This window comes from Lates calcarifer, linkage group LG11 (assembly GCF_001640805.2).
Source record: "Lates calcarifer isolate ASB-BC8 linkage group LG11, TLL_Latcal_v3, whole genome shotgun sequence".
Taxonomy (NCBI): domain Eukaryota; kingdom Metazoa; phylum Chordata; class Actinopteri; family Centropomidae; genus Lates; species Lates calcarifer.
Genome location: NC_066843.1, coordinates 19,977,635 through 19,996,266, shown reverse-complemented (window position 1 = coordinate 19,996,266; position 18,632 = coordinate 19,977,635). Strand labels below are relative to the sequence as shown.

Below are 18,632 nucleotides of genomic sequence, written 5' to 3'. Positions count from 1 at the left end.
AGCTGGTCCACTGTGCCATGGTCAAGACAGAATCTGCATTACTCCACCTGAGTCCGAGGCTTCAACAGTTGGTCAAGAGCCTCCTTTCCAGCACCTTGGAGTAAACTTTCCCAGGGAGGCTGAGCAGTGTTATACCCCAATAGTTGGGGCACAGTGCTGCTTTTTAAAACTGGGGACCACCACCCCGGTCTGCCACTCCACAAGGTACTGCCCCCGACCTCCACATGACACTCAGGGTGAATCTCGTCCTTACCTGGCGCCTTGCCACTAGGCAGCTTCTTGACTAGCTCAGCAACCTCTGCCAAAGAGGCTTCCCCCGAGTCATCAGATTCTGCCTTCTCCATGGAGGATGTATTCGGATTCAGGAGCGAACACATCCTGAGCCAGGCCCTGCTTTCCCTTCCTGAGTCGTTGGACTGTTTGCCAGAACTTCCTTTGGGCTAACCGAAAGTCCCTCTCCATTGCTTCTCAGAACTCCTCCCTCACCCGAGCGTTTGCTTCTGTGACCACTGAAGCTGCATAAACACACTAATTACAAATCAAACAAGTCATAGATGTGGAAACTTGCCATTAATAGCTATTTAAACATGTGTTCATATTATCAGGCCAAACATTCAAGGGTATATAAAGTTTTGATCAGGACCATTTGGGTGACTTCAGTTATCATTATCATTTAAAAAAGGGCATACAATTATGTGATAATAAATGGCTTCTCTTAACCACTTCTTCCACTACTTCTGCACAGTCATATATTCCAATAAATGGCCAATATTTCACTAATTCTGTAAATGTATGTAAATTTATGAGCACAGCTGTGTACACGTTTCCCCAAACCTCAGCCTTACAATTGTTATGTCTAGGATCTACACTAGAATTCAAAATAAAGTCCTGTGGGTTAGAATAACATTTGGCTACAGAGAAACATTTTGTAATGACTGACCACCAGCGGGACAGTGGGGCTAGAGAGAGTAAAAGAATTTAGAGCAAAGCTAGTGGCTAGTTTGTGCCATCAGTTGTGTTTTTAGTACATTGCTCCTAAAGTATGCATTGAAAAGACTGTATTTATTCAGTGTTGGTGCAATACACTCAATGTTAACAGATAATTATCCTGACCAGGCTGTTATGCAGGCAGGCAGGCAGGACTAATCTGGATATAATACGGACCAAACTCAATGTGTTCAGTGTTTCATATCATGATATCTCATTGACCCTCTCTCCGATGCCAATGTGACCTTTCACTGCAGGACATTCACCATGGCAACGGCACCCAGCAGGCCTTCTACAGTGACCCCAATGTCCTCTACATCTCCCTCCATCGGTACGATAATGGAAACTTCTTTCCTGGCAGTGGAGCTCCTGAAGAGGTAAACACACACACACACAAGTAAATGTGAGGATTCAGAGATTTGAACCAGTGTCATATGTGACATATCACTGACTTGTAGGTCAGAGATTGGCATCACAGTACATGGAATGGTGCATTTTATCTTAGCAGAAGAAATATAATAATATTTGAATGTGTGGGTGCAAAGTAGACATGAGACCAAAACTCATTATATGCAAAACATCTGAGCAGTGGTGACAATCAGTGTGTGTAAAGGTACCTAAAGTCTGTTCATAGCAGTAACACCTATATTGAGTATGATGCTGATTGCTGCACTTTAGTTTTTTACCCTTCTGTGCCATTTTTATATTATATTTTTATTTTTTATTTTTCTATTTTTGTCACTATTTTTTTCTATTTCTCTCACTCTCTTGCTGCTGTAACATGTAAATTTCCCGCAAGTGGGATAAATAAAGTCTGTCTTATCTTATCTCTTATCTTATGCTAACCAAAATGCATGGCATATATCCTTACAGCCTACCAATTGTGTTTCCCTTCTCTTTAAACATGATCAAAGCAGATTTTTATAAAATACTCTTGAAACATGGATTCCTTACATTACCCTGGAGCTATTTCCTCCTTTTGCTGGTGTATTGTTACATTTCTTGTGCTTCTTCCCCTTCTTCTGTTACCCTCCTCTGCATTTTGTTTCATCAATTTGTCTTTTCATATTGCTTCTTAGAAAGGAAAATTAGTAGAGTGAAAAAGGTTTTTTTTTTAACATTAACATTGACTGTACATTTATTCCTGTTTATTCCTGTTTTTAGATACTGTCTTGACTTGATCATATTCTGCTTTTCTGCCTAATGCTTGAAGGCTGTCATAGTTACAGCAATGGAAATACAAAACAGTGGATCTAACAAGCACCATCAGCCCACAGTTTAGCTTACCATGCCATCTTGCTGTTGACTGCTCCTTTTTTGTTGCATTGCTGCCATCTGCTGGACTGGACCAGCTAAGCTTGTTTGTTTTATTGGTTTTAGGGTGCTTTCTTCTGCACCCTTTGCACAATAATTTGCTTATATCAGGTGGAAACAGGATAAGGAGGAAGCTAGTGTAGCATTAGCATGTATTACATGACTGGGGCAGCGCTCGTTAAGAAATAGATTCATATGTGTGGATACTTTCAACTAAATACATTTTTCTCAAACGTAAAAACAAAATCATTTGCTTTATATGGACCATCTGTCACAGCATAGTACCATTAACAAGCCAGCAGAACCAAAGTCCAAGTAAAATATTTTTCATTGTTTGGTGTTTGTTCCATATTTTAAATTTCTGGCTCACTTGCGCACACACAGAATAAGGTAAAGATAAAGTAACTGATTTAACAATTATTCTCTTCTCTGCAGGTGGGATCAGGTGCAGGTGTTGGTTTTAATGTGAACATAGCCTGGACTGGAGGAGTGGAGCCCCCTATGGGTGATGTGGAGTACCTTACTGCATTTAGGTAAATGTTGTTATTGTTATTATGATATTATTACTTAGTCAATGGAAATTCACAAGAAGAAATGCTCCCAACAGTGCAGATTCAGGTATATATGCCTCTACATTAGTTGATAATGTTTCAGCTGGTATGAAATATATGTCCCTTAAATTATTAAACCATTGGGCTCCACTTCATTAATGAGAGTAAAAAAAACAGAGAATCTGCAGTACAGACACGCATGATCTCTGTCCATTATGATGGTATGTACTTCTTATGAACACTTGGTGTGTTGCCTGTATATGGAGAATAGATATTGTCTACAAAGTATTTCCTGTGTCCAGAGTTAGGAGAAAATTCATTTTGTGTTCAGTATGAACATACCTTAAGGAGTCCATGTTAAAATGTCCATGTCCCTTGTTTGTGTGTGTGTGTGTGTGTGTGTGATGTGTGTGAGAGTAGGAGTGTGGTGATGCCCATTGCCCAGCAGTTTAGCCCAGATGTGGTTCTGGTGTCTGCAGGCTTTGATGCAGTAGAGGGTCATCAGTCTCCTCTGGGAGGCTACAATGTCTCTGCCAAGTGTGAGTACTACACTGGTTACCATGGTGACCAGACAGGGGCAATCTTCAATTGCCATCTCAATGACATGATTGCGAAAAGGTTGTAATTAGTGTTTCTTAACTGTGACTGGTGTGTGTTGGCAGGTTTTGGTCAGCTAACGCAGTTGCTGATGGGTCTGGCAGGTGGGCGGGTTGTTATGGCTCTGGAGGGCGGTCATGACCTCACCGCCATCTGTGACGCATCAGAGGCCTGTGTCTCTGCGCTTCTGGGAGACACGGTGAGACAGAGTCAGATTATCATCAATAATTATTCATGTTCAAACATGAGCCATGCTTGCCTTTTGCAAACTGGAGGTTTTGTCCACCATCTGAATTGTCATGATGGTGAGGTTGCCAGGTTGGTTCGATCGTGTCTGTACAGAGGCAGAAAATCACTCACTGATATCTGGCAGCAACCTGCGCTATTGACCTTACCAGTCTCATAACTTCCTGTTCCTGTTATCAGCAATGGTAACAAATAGTAATCAGAAGTCAGCACTTTCAGGAGTGATTATTTACTTCACACAGTTGGGAACACACATTTATGAGGAGGTCATGTGACCTGACATTACCATATCCACTGCATATACTGGCTGAAAAACATAGGTGCAGTGTTATGGTCCGGCAGATCAACAGTCTTACTTTGTAGTCGTAGCAGTAGATCAGTAGGTGCATTTTTATGATTATAATCATTTTAAAAGCCCAAACAGAAAAAAAAATGTCCCATCTAAATACTTCAATTAGAATAAACAGGTCCAAACAGACTGAGATTTCAGTCTCAGCTTCCAAGCTGAACTGGTCTTCTACAGAGGATCTACAGGAAAATACAAAATTACAACCTGTTCAAACAAGTCCACGAAACAGTTAACAAAGCCGAGATAGATTTCAGCGTTGAACAAATTAAAAACCACTGAAAAAAATATGGAGGTATCCATCAGTTTTGGATGTCACACAGCTGTTCTGATTAAATGCAATGTCACATACACAAGACCATATCACATCACACCCCATGTTAACAGTTGACCCAAATTCTTCAACTGGAATGGTTTCAGTCACAGTGAAAAAATGTGTGTGTTGCATGATATTAAGTACTTAACATTATTTTCATTGCTAAGTCTTATAATGTAGTGAAACAGTATAATTACAATTAAAACCAAGTTAATCTTCATGTAGTAGTGCACAGTTTGAATGGCTTCACTTTAAGCAAAGCCAGGCTAACCATGTTCTGACTTAAAACACAGACATGGAAGTCAAAGCATGCAGATGTGACAAAAAGCAAAGAGGCCACCAATCAGTGATGCTGAATATACACCTCAGTGATAAATGTGTTTATGGGATGTATTTTAACCTGTTGAACATAAACATTATACAGTTTATTTCAAATATTTCTGTTAACACACACTCTGTTTCTGTCAGTGTGACTCTATGTTTCAGTGGCCTCAGGAGAAGCCATGTCCAAAAGCCTGCGCCTCACTGGAGAGAGTAATAGAGATCCAGAGTAAGAGGCACACACACACACACACACACACACACAAACATATAGTAAATATACACAGCGAGGAGAGGCTACAGTATGTCTTGATCCTCAATTTCTGTGTTTGTCTCTCTCCGTTCCTCCAGGTAAACACTGGTCTTGTCTCCAGAATTTGCCTCAGACGAGCGGCCACTCGCTATTGGATGGCCCCCTTGGTGCTCAGGGCCAATCAGAGAAGGACGAGGCAGAGACAGTCAGCGCCATGGCCTCGTTGAGTGTTGATGTTGAACAGCCAGGCTCTGTTCCCGACAACTCGGAATCCAGCAGGTCAGGAGTGCACTGTGGTGACCACCTCATGGCATCATTATGAAGCATTATGAGTGACTGAGCACTAACATTACACAGAGTACAGGAGTATGGTACAAGCCGTCAGCCCATAAACATGTCCAACACGCTGATATTAGTGGTTCTTACGCACTCACGCGGCATGGTGCCAAAAACGTATCAACAATTAGCTTGTTTATTCTACTGTGCCTTAGAAAAACTGAATTTAAACAAAGCAAAGACACACAGTAACTATTACATTTAGTACAGCCTGAAGCTTTTGTGTATTTATTTTCTTATGTCTTATTTTGTTATGTCTAATGTAGGGGTGGGCAATATTGCCTTAACATGCTACGATCCTGCAGGATATTTTTTATATTCTTAACAATACGATAAAATACTGAAAAAATAATTCATTCTTAATTTATTAATTATAATTAGTAGAGTAGAGGAAGAGTCCTGAATGAGAAATGCTTCAGGGGACATTGGCATTTTTTTCTGGTATGACAGCAGATTGTCTGCATGGCAGTTGAAGCAGACCCAGAATGTGACACAACAGTAGGCATGTTGTGTGGTGCTGATTTCTTTAATGGAAATTGTGATGAAATATATCTGTTATTGCACCACTCAAGCGCACCATACAGAAACTGAGTTACCTTAAGATTAAGGTGTTAAATAACAGATACTGAAGGCAGTGGTGTAACATTATGTATTATGTATTATTTTGTAAAGCATCCTTGGGTTTCCTGAAAGGCGTTATATAAATATAAATAAAGTTATTATTAGAATGATTTATTATATTATACAGAAGATTGGTTTTAGGCTTGAATGAAGTTTGTTGGGCAGTAGTCAGCTGTCTAGTACCGGGCTTGTGTTGTATAACAAGCTGTTCCAAGTATGTAGTATAAGTTATTTAAATAGTAATGTATAGTATGCACACTTTAGTGCATCACTACCTGACAAATAACTTCATAAAATCAACATTTTCCTGGCACAGTCGTGACAAAACTGATCAGAAAGGTAGGTTTTTATCGCTGGATTCTTGTGCGGGGTTTTCTTTTTCCTGGACACTCAGGGTAACTAGGTTTTTGTTAGCAGAAAGTTAAGATCATAGCAATGATTCACTCAGTCTGTGTGTAGTGCTTAAGTGAGTCACATCAGACCAGAGTTCCTGTAAGCAAAGCTGCATTCATGATAAAGCTACCTGTCATTTTGTGGTTTATATTCATTTAAGTTTTCCTTTAACCTAAAATCAGTTGGTTGAAATCTTTTTGAAGTTTGACTTAAATTACTCGTCTGACTAAAACTAAACTGCTCACAACAACGGCATAGATAATGAATGAATGAATGACAAACGTACATGTATATGTACAATGTATATTATATTCCATTTCTGCCTATAGATCCTCCCAAATGATACACACTGGTCCTTTAAAAGTGATGTTTGATTTTGAACTGCCAACAGGTCCACAGAGGAGCCAATGGAAGAAGAGCCTGTTTTGTAGGAGGAGCTTAAACCAGAAGCACACAAAAACTCCACATTCACCTCCTTCTAGCACCTCCTCTTCCTCTTCCTTTTCTTCTTCCTCCATGGATTTTGTGTAGGTACACACACAAGATGGAATTGTGCCGTTGAGGAGAACTCTGATTGGCCGAGGAGAACATTATTGAAGGCGGGACTATGAAAAACGTGGACAAATCTCCTTTCTAGCGGTTGATCAGCCAAAGGAGGAATAGATGATCTCCTGTGGAAACCAGAGGAGAACATTGGCAAGGATACACGTCTTGTTACCTGTATGCCTTACCTACCTGTACAGAGCAATCATTCTTCTGTCTTTTTCATTTCGTCCAAATTCCTCTGTTTCCACTGATGACTGTAGAAGACCTGCATTTGGATCCCATCAAAATGTCAGACTCCAAGCGGACGACTTGTCCTCTTGTGTGTCTGTCTTTGTGCCGGAGAGACAGGTTGAGCGAACACGGGATGGAGGATGAATAACCAGTTTTTAAACGAGCAAAGGAGGAGGAGGAACTAGGTGCCTTTTTTTGTCCACAGAAACAAAACCATTAAATCAGAAACCACAAAACACCACCGCCGCAGCACCTCAGCAAAACCAACCAGCCAATCAGGACTGAAGAAACACACTGATGCACACACATACTGCTGTTGTTTCAGTCAGTCAGTTCATTTTTGAGTCCTTGTTTCTTCATCTGGATGCCTTAATTTGTTCTTAACTCACTATTTAGCAACCTTTAGAGAGACAGGGAGAGAGAATGGTGAGAGTTGATATAAATATTATTCAGAAATGTATTAAAACTACAAAGAATTGTATTTTCTTTAAAATCTGACAATATTCATGTCAAGTATTCCCAAAAAACTTTTTTTTTTTTTGAGGGAAGAAAAGCCTCTAAAGCCATTATTACACACTAGAAATATCCAGTAAAAATCTCCATTGAATATTAATAGTCATATCAGTAATAATATTCAATCAGACTTTTATGGAATCTGGTGAAAGCGTCTCAGGATCAGCTCAGTTTTAGCAGTATTCAGTGTTTTAAACATGTAGTTAATTGAACTGCATCACTTCAGACCACCACTTCTCTATCAGTCCTCTCTCTCCCTTTTACTCATTTTTGTTGTGACCTGAGCCCTACCCTCTTCCTGTAAAGGGAATTGTGGCGCGTTTTTGAAACACCACAACGACCACCAGATCTTTTTTTTTTTTTTTTTTTTTTTTTTAAATTTCACATTGTAATATTGTTTGGTGTAAATACTGTCCTGTCCTGTTGCCCACGGTTATGTGTCACAGCAGACTCTGTGTGGTCACTTTTCTATATCTGTACATACATATATGTATAAATAACAAAATACTTTCTCTTTTTGTATAAAAAGCAAAGATAATATATATGTGCATACATATATATACACACACACTCACATGCACACACACACACACACACACACACACATACACACATACATATGAATGTGTGTGTGTGTGTCTGTGTGTGTAACTATGTTTTATCCAATCAATGAATATATTCTGTTTGGAGATTTAAAGGTTTAGCTGTTTGACAGAAAGTAAGCACTGATCATTGAACGGCCACCTGTTTATTGTTTGTTATACAGATGTTGAGGATGGCTGGATATTGTTGTGCTGGTGATGGTTGTAGTTGTTGGAGGTAAACAGCAAGTTCCAAATCCTCAGGCAGGACCAGGCAGGCAGCACTGCCCTCCACAGGCAAACAGCAGCAGAAAAGGGGGATATTAAAGTCAAAGGTCATGAATGGATAAATGGGTCAGTCCAGTGATGGTGTATTTTTGTAGTCCAATAGGGAGTTAGCTAGCCCCTCCGTGGCTTGTGATATTCATTAGCCCTAAATGTTGTACCACATATCACAGCTCTGGATTGCTAGCTCCTGAGACATTTCAGTCACTGAGCGGCACACAGAATTTGTTAAAGCAAGAATGTTTAAAGCATTAACTGATAGGATGGTCATCAGTCAGTCAGGGAGGGCAATAAGGTAACCAAAAAAAGATAATTTACCTCCTCCACTGGATCTGTCCTTAAAGGACCTGAGCCCATGGAGGTCAGCTCAGCTTTGTTGATGATAGTTATTAATTCAAGGAAGCCATATATTTTTAGAATAACAAGGTATAATATGACAATGTGATGGCGGTCTCTCGTAGTGATGTGCCTACACCCAGTTATCACATGAATCTGCTGTCAGCCACTAACTGGTGAACATAGTGGAGCATTTAGCAGCTTCAGAGGCAGATATTTCTCTCAGGAGTAGATAGAGAACAAAAATAACAGCATAGATCTTATTCTGAGCAGAGGATGATTCTGTGATGTGGAACTTAATATTTGAAAGACACAGGTCACTGTTGCTGTCCTTACACTGACGAGTAATTGGTCATAAAAGAGGTGATGTTAGTAAAGCCAGGTTTTGGGTAACAGACAAATGTCCAGTTGGGATTTGGTAAACTTCTGCAAATTAATGCACTTCGCTATGTGCTTTGATATTGATTGTATGAATGAGGAATTGAAATGATGTGTTGAGCAGGTGATCTCAGATTCTGGAGCAGAAATCTCAGTTTTCACCAAACCTACTTTCTAGAATCCCCCCTAGGTGAGCAAGTGTTCACTTTCTATAGCAAACAAAATAATAATACATGTTTAAAAAAGGCTTTTTGTCACTGTCACAAAATTTGGCTTAACTGACCTTTTAACTCCAAGGAGAGAAATACAACCAGCAAAAACTTTTTTCTTTTTTTTTTTGCACACAGTATTTGTATTAACACAATTTAACAAGAATCTAGGAATCTAAGAAGATTACCATCATCTGATATGTTCATAATTTCAGCATTCTTGTTTTAACAAATGGTGTTTCTGGATCAGGGCTAATGATGCAGTCTGTGACTGAACTGTCTGAGTTAGGAAAGATGGCAATAAGACAGCATAATAGTTTTATATGTAATAATCCTCACACACCAGCATTGCTTACACAAGGCCAAAAATATAAATCAGTTTTAATCTGAAGTTAACAATAGGCTACCCTTTGAAAAAATTAATTTGAGGTCTTTTTGTTCCTTTTCTATTTTCAACACTTTACGCTAATGTTACACCCAACAGTTTAAACAAAGCACATTTTCAGCTGGAAGCAAAATCTATTACAAAGTGTCACTCAGTTGAAAACTGTGTGTATTAGAGGTTTAAGGCTTAAAAAGGACTTTTCTTACACAATACAATTCTTTAACAAACCACTCCAGCTAAACTTTCTCTATTAGAATTTGTAAGGGATTTAAAATGGCCAAACGGTGTGTGAAAAGGTTACAACCAAACCTCTGTATGCATCCCACACACTGTTAGAAACCATATCTCTGACACGCTAACTACAGTGAATTAGCATTATATATAGGAAGTTGTGTGGCAAGGCTTCTTCATTGAGCGCCAGTTTACCGCTCGCATTTTCAGAAATGTGATGCATTTTACAGTATCACTTTTCACAAACTGATGAATCCCGTTAGAGAAGGAGGTGTAAGCCACTTCTCCGCTCACTGCAGATGTCCAGTGGACACAAAGCTTCAGAACTGAACTACTCTTATTATCCACATCCACAAAAACACTATTGTGTGATGTCAGTAAGCTAACTTTACTCTCGGACACAGTCTTCAACCTCACTAAACTCCATGTCTGATGGACACTGCAGCGTAGCATGTGTTGTAGCTGACACTGCTATCTCTGGTTCTCATCTGTTCAAAGCAATACAACACTGATGGGACAGCAGAGAGAGAGAGAGAGAGAGAGACTACAATGTCCAGTTTAAGCTTTGCTATGGTAATGCAGCAGACAGCATCACAGCTTACATTATTCATGGAGCTCCCTCTAGCTATGTGTTTTTTGTGTGCATTATTTGTCAGGTGGAATGGACAGACAGTATTGATTGATTGATGATTGATTGATCTGTGTTTCCAGGTGGTTCAGTGTGGTCTTTTTGTGCTACTGTAAACACTAAGGCCAGTTTGTCCATTAACCCTGCAGCCGGGTTAGAGAGGACAATTTTGGTAACTCAAGAGCTCGAAGACAAAAATTAGCCATCAGTAGTGTTGGACGGCGCTGAGCACAACTGGAGTTTTTGTGTCGGCACAACGGGACAAAATTAACAGTTGTGGTGAGATGAGCAGCAACTACCACAGCTGAGAGGTCTGTCAGTTACACAATTTATGTTCCACTTAAAAATGCCTTAGTGTTTTCTCAACAATTTATATTTTTAATGAATTTCGATTGTACTCAAAGAAGAAAATTAGGATTTTCCTTTTAACTTGGACAGCATCTAGTGGCCATCAGAGAAACTGCTGTTTAAAATAACAAATGTTAATTCTGGTTTATTAAAATTTGGACCTTATTTTGTAGTTGTGGCCATTCAGGGTAATAAAAACACTGTACTCATCAAGTTAAAAAGCAGATCTGGGATCACCAGAACTTTGATAAAAAGCAGATTTATGTGACAAGAAATTTGAATAGAAACAAACCCTGAACCAAACAACTGAATGCATATTGTCTGCGGTGAACATCCATTATAGTTTACAGACCAACTTCACCATTTAAAGTAGACCTTCAGTACTTGCCACAGCTGTAAACAGTTTTTGTTTGCAATGAGGGATGGTTGATGTGTATAGAACAGAAATTTAATGCAACGCATTTTGTTCTATGTACACCAACTACTGGTGTGATACACTGAAGGCTAGTATCCAATCACAACCGATGTTTAACACCACCCAAATTTGACCAAACCACCGTGGGTGGGATCAAACGTTCAGCAGGCTGCAGCCAGGTATACTTGGGGCAAAAATGGTAATTGTTCTGAATTTGCAACCAGCAAGGACACTAAACATTTATTTTAAAACATCACACAGCTTCTGAATGAAAGGCCATTCTAGGCCCTCTTCTCATCTTCTAACATTTGGTCTACCTTTAAGCAACAGCCCTGTCAGTCTCAGAAAAACCAGTCTCACAAATGATTAACCACAAATGTTTTAATTTTTATTTATATTTACTATTGTCAAGTATGGAAAATTGAATAAAATTACGTGCTGAAATTTATAAATAATTATATTACAACCAGAGTTATAAAATCACTGAAATAACAATGTTATGGACATACTCTATTGGCAGAGGATGGCTTCGGGGATAAAATATATTACAGGGAGAAAATCAGTCAACAGCACACATTGCTCAACAAGCAAAACAAAAGCATCAACCGTGCAGACAATGCTGTTTGAGCATAACAAACACGAGGCACAAATGGTAAATCCTTGTTCGACTGGTGAGACTCTGTACAGTGTCGGCTATTTCTGTAACTGTGAAACTGACAGTCCTATAATCATGCCTGCTTCACGCAGTGACTGGACAGATGTGCGGTGGTGAGAACGTCGGTGGGACATGATTTTTTCCAAGTGTCTTCACACAACTATTTCTGTCTACTTTTCGTGTGTACAACCAAGTGCAACATAATAAATGCCTTTGAGAAGTGATTGTCCAAAAGTTTGTGCCCATTTGAAAGCTCCACCCACCTTTTACCACAACTTCCCAGTCAGTCAACAAAAGATGGTAAGAACTAGTTCAGTGTAGCATTTCTGCTTTGTTCTGAGATCTCAGCATTAGTTTGGTGGGTAAGACTCAAATTATCCTTCAGGTTGTGGTGGTTGCTGCTTGGTCTTGCATTGCCGCCAGAGGACACACATAAGCACAGATTGTGGATTGAAGCTTTAAGAGGCGGTTTCAGAGCAGTGCAGAGTATGCTCAGTTCTGGTTGGTTTGTACCGAGTTCAGAGGAGTCACTATGGCCACCTGGGCTCTGGTCCTGAGTCCTACTGAAAAGAGGGGACATCTAGAAAACCATCTGTACCACTGGAGTTTCTATTCTGTAAATTCAAAAACACTAACAATACAATGAATAGTGTTGACACAGTCTGATGGTTTGTGTTGTCAGGGCACCTCCCCAGTCCAGAGGCTATACAGCTTTACTGTTGCTATCACCCACACTAAGGTGAACGCACATTTTCACACACTCTCAGACTATTTTGCTACGTGAGTTAATACTGTATATTTCTTGATATGTTTGATACTGTGGTGTAACTGTAGTGTCCTGCTGTGATTGGTTGGGGGGGGGTGGTGGTGGTGGAGGATATATTTGGACTCCTGAGTGGGACAGAGGAGGTTCAGTATCAGTGCGACTGTCGCCTCCTCTCTGTTTTACCTCCTGTTTTTGAGGGGAGTCGTTCTCTCTGTTACCTTTCTCTCGTCCAGCTCGTGACTGAACAATTTGAAAACACAGTTTTTGTTGGAACTGATCACAAGCACATTCCTGATTATTCTGTCTGTGCTGTCGTTTTATCCTGATTCTTTCCTGTTGCGACAATACGTGTTTAATTCTCTCTGACTCACATGTATATAAAAGTGCATATATGTGTACACATGTGCAATACACGCTATTCGAGCAATCTATTACTGTGACTATTATTGATGATTATACCTGTCCCTTTTTCGAACTTTCAGCCCGTTTTTTCTTCTTGTCCTGATTTCCTGTTGATTAATTGTGTTGCAAGAGCTTAAAAAGGGAAAGTGACTCTTGTGATTCTTCACACTCAGTTTCATTTCAGGGTTTGTGGACATTTTAATGAAGCCCTTTTTTATTAGTCTCACTGTAATGTTGTGACGTTGATCCTAATTATCTGTTTCTTTGTTGTTTTTTTTAAGTGGGCCTGTTGTTAAAACTTGTCTGGAAACTCAATAAAAGCAATTCACTGACTGTGTCATTCCCCACTACTCATAACCATCACACAACTACAGTATGGTAGTTCTACTATTCCACACATGACGTCAAACAGTTTTTAAGGGAACAGTTCAACCTAGGCGTTGATATGTTTTGACTCAAGTGCTTGTCAGATCACTGAACAGCATCTGAAGCCTTTGACTTTGACTTTCGTTAGCGTAGCTTAGCACAAAGACTGGTAAGATGGTTGGCAGTTTCAGTCCAGTTAAGAAATAAACCAAATTTATTTATTTCAAAGTTGAAATAATTAATTGATTAACTAATAAGTCACTAGACAAAAAAATATTGGAAACTACTGTATATGTTATGATAATTAATTGTCAAGTCGTTTATGCAAAAATCACTGGTTACAGCATGTTGAATGTGAAGATGTGATGATTTTCTTTTTGTGATGCTTAAACATATTTGGGTTTTGGACTTAGGCCACTAATCTGCCACTGGCTAGCTTAACTCCTAAGAGTTTGGCCGTTCTTGTTGACTCACCATACATGTATTGGATTTGGGGGTGTTAAAGGTGTCCTCCAAAGACAACATTTTCCAATTACTGCAGTTGAGATATTAGATACTCCTGTTACCACTGAGAGATGATCATTTACTGAATGTTTAAATATTCACTCTGACGTAGAAGTTACGCTTCACATCTAAATTAGCTCGTATCCCTGACAAATGTAGTAAAGACTGGAAAGTCTATGGGAAAAACACAATGTTTTTATCCCAAAAAACATACAGTAATTCAAGCACAGAGTCCTACAGCTCATTGAACACAGGGCTGCAGAGAGAAACCAACTGAACTGGCACAGACTGCTGAGAGTTTCACCTTTTAAAAACAAGGCCACTGTTGCTGATTAAAGGGGGACTCTAACATATGCTCTACATATGTTGTCACTGTGGTCTAGGTCTCCGGTGAGTATATCTTGATGAGGTGCTGCAGTTCAGTGGGATATCCGGTGACAGGGCAGCAGCGTTTGGCTTTCACATACGTGTAGATGCAGCGGTAACAGAAGACAAAGCCTGAGGTGGACAGCACGGTGGTGTTTGTGCAGAGCCTCCGGCACAGAGGACAGTTCCTGCTGTCCGGGCCCAGCCGAGGTTCTTTGCTGTGCTTGGCCGAGACGAACTGAGAATCCCCACAGTTGCGCTCCTCCCGCAGGTGGAGAGGGGGTGGAGGAGTAGGCAGGGAGGTGAGGGTTTTCACAGTGCTCTGGTTGTCAGAGGAGTACCACCACTCCAGGAACTGCAGGAAGAAGACGCCCAGGGAGAGAGAGGTGGAGAGGGAAACAGCAACGCCCCTCGCTGCTTGTGAGATCAGCCACCACACTCTCTGCACCAGGCTGCAAACAGAGGAACAATTGTGGGTAGTGGATTTAATACTGATGCCTGACACAGAGTGCAAGAAAATATTTATATTTAATTTTTGTGATATTCAAATAAGTGTTCCAAGTCAAGAGTTGGCAGAGCTGAAAACTGCATGAAAACTCTACTCGACTCTACTCGGTTTTTAGGGTTTTCCATCAGGTGGTAGTACCTGGTATCAGGTACTTCTTTAGTACCTACTCAGCTCAGGTTCCAAGCGAGCGGAGTTGAGCCAAAAATGTGACGTCAACAGACTGTAGGCCACTGATTGGCCTGGTAGTGACATCACTAGATGAGTCATGAGAGCGACTCCTGCACAAGAATCAAACCCCCCCAATTCTTAAAACCTGGCAACAGCGACTGTGCTGCGACAGCAGGTATACCATCGCCTCGATGTCCTCCATTGCTGTGTTGTGTTTGTGTCGCATACAAATGACATCACGGGAGTTTCAGTCTGTCTTGCTATGATGACCCCACCCACATTGAGGTGGTACTCAATTGTAATGGAAAACTACCGAAACCGGAGTAGAGTCGAGTCGAGCAGAGGCGAGTAGTGCTAAAACTGTGAGATGGAAAAGCAGCACAATGTTCTGAGGTTCCAGGCATTTATGGCTTTTTAGAACTTAAAGGTGACCTGTGGAGTCTTGTAAACAAACAGGATGTATGCTTATATTCAGTGCTACTAAACAAAATGCACTGTGTGTATCCTTGACAGCTAATAAATGTGTTGCATTTCCTTCCTCGTTAAACAGTTGCTAAGCTAACTGTTACCACCACCTGTTGATCAGTAGAATACAGTGAAATCATTGGCAAGAATATGTGTAGTTTCACCTGCATGCGTGATCATGAGAGTTCTCATACCCATGTACATAATCACAGCCCCATAATGCTACTGGAGGTCTAAAACTCCATAGGATTCCTTTGAGCTGATTCAAAGATACCCTGTAGAGTTGTTGACTACGAGGTGCATACAAATCTGGCCTCCTTCAGTAAGATGGCGAACCCTAACCAGACCATGACCTAAACCTGCACCCAGCATTAACCACTACCATCCAAACTTTGGTATCTAATTGTCTCCAATGAGACAAACAGACACAGGCACATTTAGAATTTGATTAAGCTGAGATGTACCTCTTGTCAGCTGAGTTGCCGGTGTTGCTGATCTTCAGCTCCATGTCTCTGATATCTTGGGCATTAAGTCGTGCCAGTCTCACCCTGGCCAGCCACAGCAGAGGACTATGGGTCCTAGCAACTCCAAAGACAAAGAGCAGCTGCTGGCAGAAGACCCAGGCCTGCCAGGCTGTGCTGACGTACGGGTACGCTGCTACGGCTGCCCGGTACAGTTTCTGGCTCCTGGTCTGTGCCAGTTGGATGGAGAAGTCCTCTTCGTCCCTCTGCTGTGCCAGCGTCGACTCCAGCTTGGCTCGCAGGTACGGAACCAGGCACAGAAGAAGAAGAGATCTCCAGTGTGACTTCCCGCGCAGCCCCAGGCGAACAGGAAATCCCCATCCTCCTGAAACTCTTTTCAGGCCGTAGAAGTTCTCAGAGAAGGAGGCGCTGCAGTGAGACAGGAAGTGGTTCTGAAGGAGGAGGTCCAGCAGCAGGTAGAGCTCATCGAAGTTTCGCCACAGAAAGCCAAAACGGGATGGGTTGGACTCTGCTAGAACCTGAGAGGATAATCACAATTGGGGTTGATAGAGTCAAGGCTTAAGTTTGTTTGCAGCACACAGCTGCACAACAAATAAATCTGTTATTAATTCATGAGTCAAATGAAAAATGTACACTCATTCAATAATTCAGTGAATTGGGGAAACTGGTTCTAACAGCAGTACCTTCTTCATTCCTGAGTATGCTCATTGTCAACTGATGTGGACTGTTGTGATAAAACAGGACAGATGTATTTCCTAAATGTATACTTTACTTTTAGTTAGTCTGGCAAAAGAAGCACTAATGCAAGTTTATCTGGAGCTGCTGGTGTGTAAACTTCCCAAAAGAAAATAATGAACAGGACAGAGCCACTAATCTGACTCTCTTGTGGACTAGTATCATAACTCTGCAGAGTGGATGTTCCAGTCCTAAACAAGTATTGTTCTAATGTAACCTGTAACACCACAAAATGGAAATAATGCTAGGCTAATGCTAGGTTATAATGCTGCTGTAGGTACTGAGTTTGTTACCATACTAGCTTATCCTTTAAGGGTTGCAGTGGGGCTGGAGCCAATCCCAGCTGACACTGGGCAGGAAGCAGGGTACACAGGGGCTATTACAGCCCCTTGCTCAATGGTTCAACAGATTCCAACAGGCCTACCGTGCCTGTTTACAGCTGCTAAGCTACAACTGGACAACTGCTGTTCACAGGTGGGTTTAATGAACAGCCGATCGTGAAACTTACCTTGACAGCGTGTCTCAGTGCAGGTTTCACTGCTTCCATCAGAGACTCCTGCGCCAGGACCTCAAAGACTGACGGCTGCTCATTCACAGTGGTGGAGGTGAGATGAGCTCCGGCCTCTGCCATGGCTGCTGCACAGTGACAAGCAGACAGTGATATACCTCACAGTTGTTCTGTCACAGAGCTTAGTATTGTTTATTCTGAAAGCTAAATCACAGTGATATATAACTGATAACAGAAGTTCCATGAGATTATTTATGTTATAGTTGGGTGCTATATCAAGAAAACTGAATTGAGCTCAACTGAATTAGCTGCTAATATAAAAGAAATATGAAATACTTGTTTTATGGTTGTATGGTCTAAAGTCAGTTCTTGACTCTTATTTTGTTTTAGATTAACTTCAGATTTTATTTTCTACTTTTGAATTAGGTTGAATGAATTTCTCTATGGAAAAACACTGACACTAATATTAATAAATGTATATTTAAACTTGTTAAAATGTATATTTTGGTGTTATCTCGTTTCATAACAGATGTCCTGACAGAATAAATGAATCCATATCTCAATATCTCTAATGTAGCGATGGGAATGATGCTTAATAATTATGAGAAACTACTTCGAGTATTGATGATTGGCTTCAACATTGGTTTCAACTCAATGTTTAGCAAGATATCAGGCTGAAAATATTTCTCTCTGATTTGACTCATTTACAGATAAAACCAAGAGCAAAGTGGTTGCGAACAGATTTCAACTAAAGTAAATATATCGTTACTAAGGCCAAACTGGGTTGTCAAAGTTAATTTATGCAGCCATATGCTCAAACTTTCGACAACATACCTCCTCTGCTAGTGTTTCGCTACAAGTTAGCAGGACTATTATGCTACGCTAATGTTTCCCGGCGGGTCCTCAGGTTCCGTCGGCGTCAGACGGTCGTTTAATAACACCTCATGTTAGGCTGAGAAACTGGTTATTTGCCATTTCTCCTCTGTTAATGACCACTCGCAATGCACAACACATCCACGAGTGCTCTCATGGCTGTATCAGTGCTATGAATGCACCCAAAACAGCTACCACTTCCGCACTCTGCTCCCTCCTCTTCCTCGTTTGCTTTTATTGGCGGCTGGCAAACAGCTTTTGGTTGCATTACCGCCACCCACTGATCTGGAATGTGCACTACAGATCTACACTCGGAGAGTATATATATATATATATATACAGACTCCTATATATAGATCAGACCTAAGATATGATGTTGATTAGAAGCAGGAGGGACTACAGCCCTGAGAGTCCAGTAGCACAATCATCCTGTACATAATGTTGATTATTTTTTTATGATTATTTAT

General features: G+C 40.7%; 2 protein-coding genes across 3 annotated transcripts in view; one reads left to right on the top strand and one right to left on the bottom strand.

Annotated features, from left to right (window-relative positions):
- Positions 1–13,523, top strand: part of hdac5 (histone deacetylase 5) — a 40,282-nt gene extending 26,759 nt beyond the window's left edge. Inside the window, 7 exon segments of the mRNA XM_018698479.2 lie at positions 1,245–1,364; positions 2,737–2,834; positions 3,273–3,391; positions 3,515–3,648; positions 4,826–4,907; positions 5,030–5,210; positions 6,673–13,523. Of these exon segments, the coding sequence (XP_018553995.1) occupies positions 1,245–1,364; positions 2,737–2,834; positions 3,273–3,391; positions 3,515–3,648; positions 4,826–4,907; positions 5,030–5,210; positions 6,673–6,712 (774 nt within the window). The 3' untranslated portion in view covers positions 6,713–13,523.
- Positions 13,524–13,851: 328 nt separating this feature from the next.
- Positions 13,852–18,377, bottom strand: pex12 (peroxisomal biogenesis factor 12). 2 transcript variants are annotated; one of them, XM_018698480.2, is made up of 4 exons: positions 18,127–18,377; positions 17,293–17,420; positions 16,032–16,567; positions 13,852–14,878 (listed from the first exon to the last, which is right to left on the bottom strand). In XM_018698480.2, the coding sequence occupies exons 2-4, from the start codon at positions 17,413–17,415 to the stop codon at positions 14,440–14,442; spliced, it is 1,098 nt and encodes a 365-aa protein (XP_018553996.1). In that variant the 5' UTR covers positions 17,416–17,420; positions 18,127–18,377; the 3' UTR covers positions 13,852–14,439. The 2 variants fall into 2 exon arrangements, with proteins under 2 accessions (XP_018553996.1, XP_018553997.1); XM_018698481.2 differs by having other exon boundaries at positions 17,293–17,417.
- Positions 18,378–18,632: the final 255 nt, after the last annotated feature.

Excerpts from the sequence above, each read along its gene's own strand:
- pex12 (XM_018698480.2), bottom strand. The coding sequence starts at position 17,415 with ATGGCAGAGGCCGGAGCTCATCTCACCTCCACCACTGTGAATGAGCAG. Across the intron at positions 16,568-17,292 it reads CACTGAGACACGCTGTCAAG|GTTCTAGCAGAGTCCAACCC; the intron begins GTAAGTTTCACG and ends TTATCCTCTCAG. Across the intron at positions 14,879-16,031 it reads GGCAACTCAGCTGACAAGAG|CCTGGTGCAGAGAGTGTGGT; the intron begins GTACATCTCAGC and ends CTCTGTTTGCAG.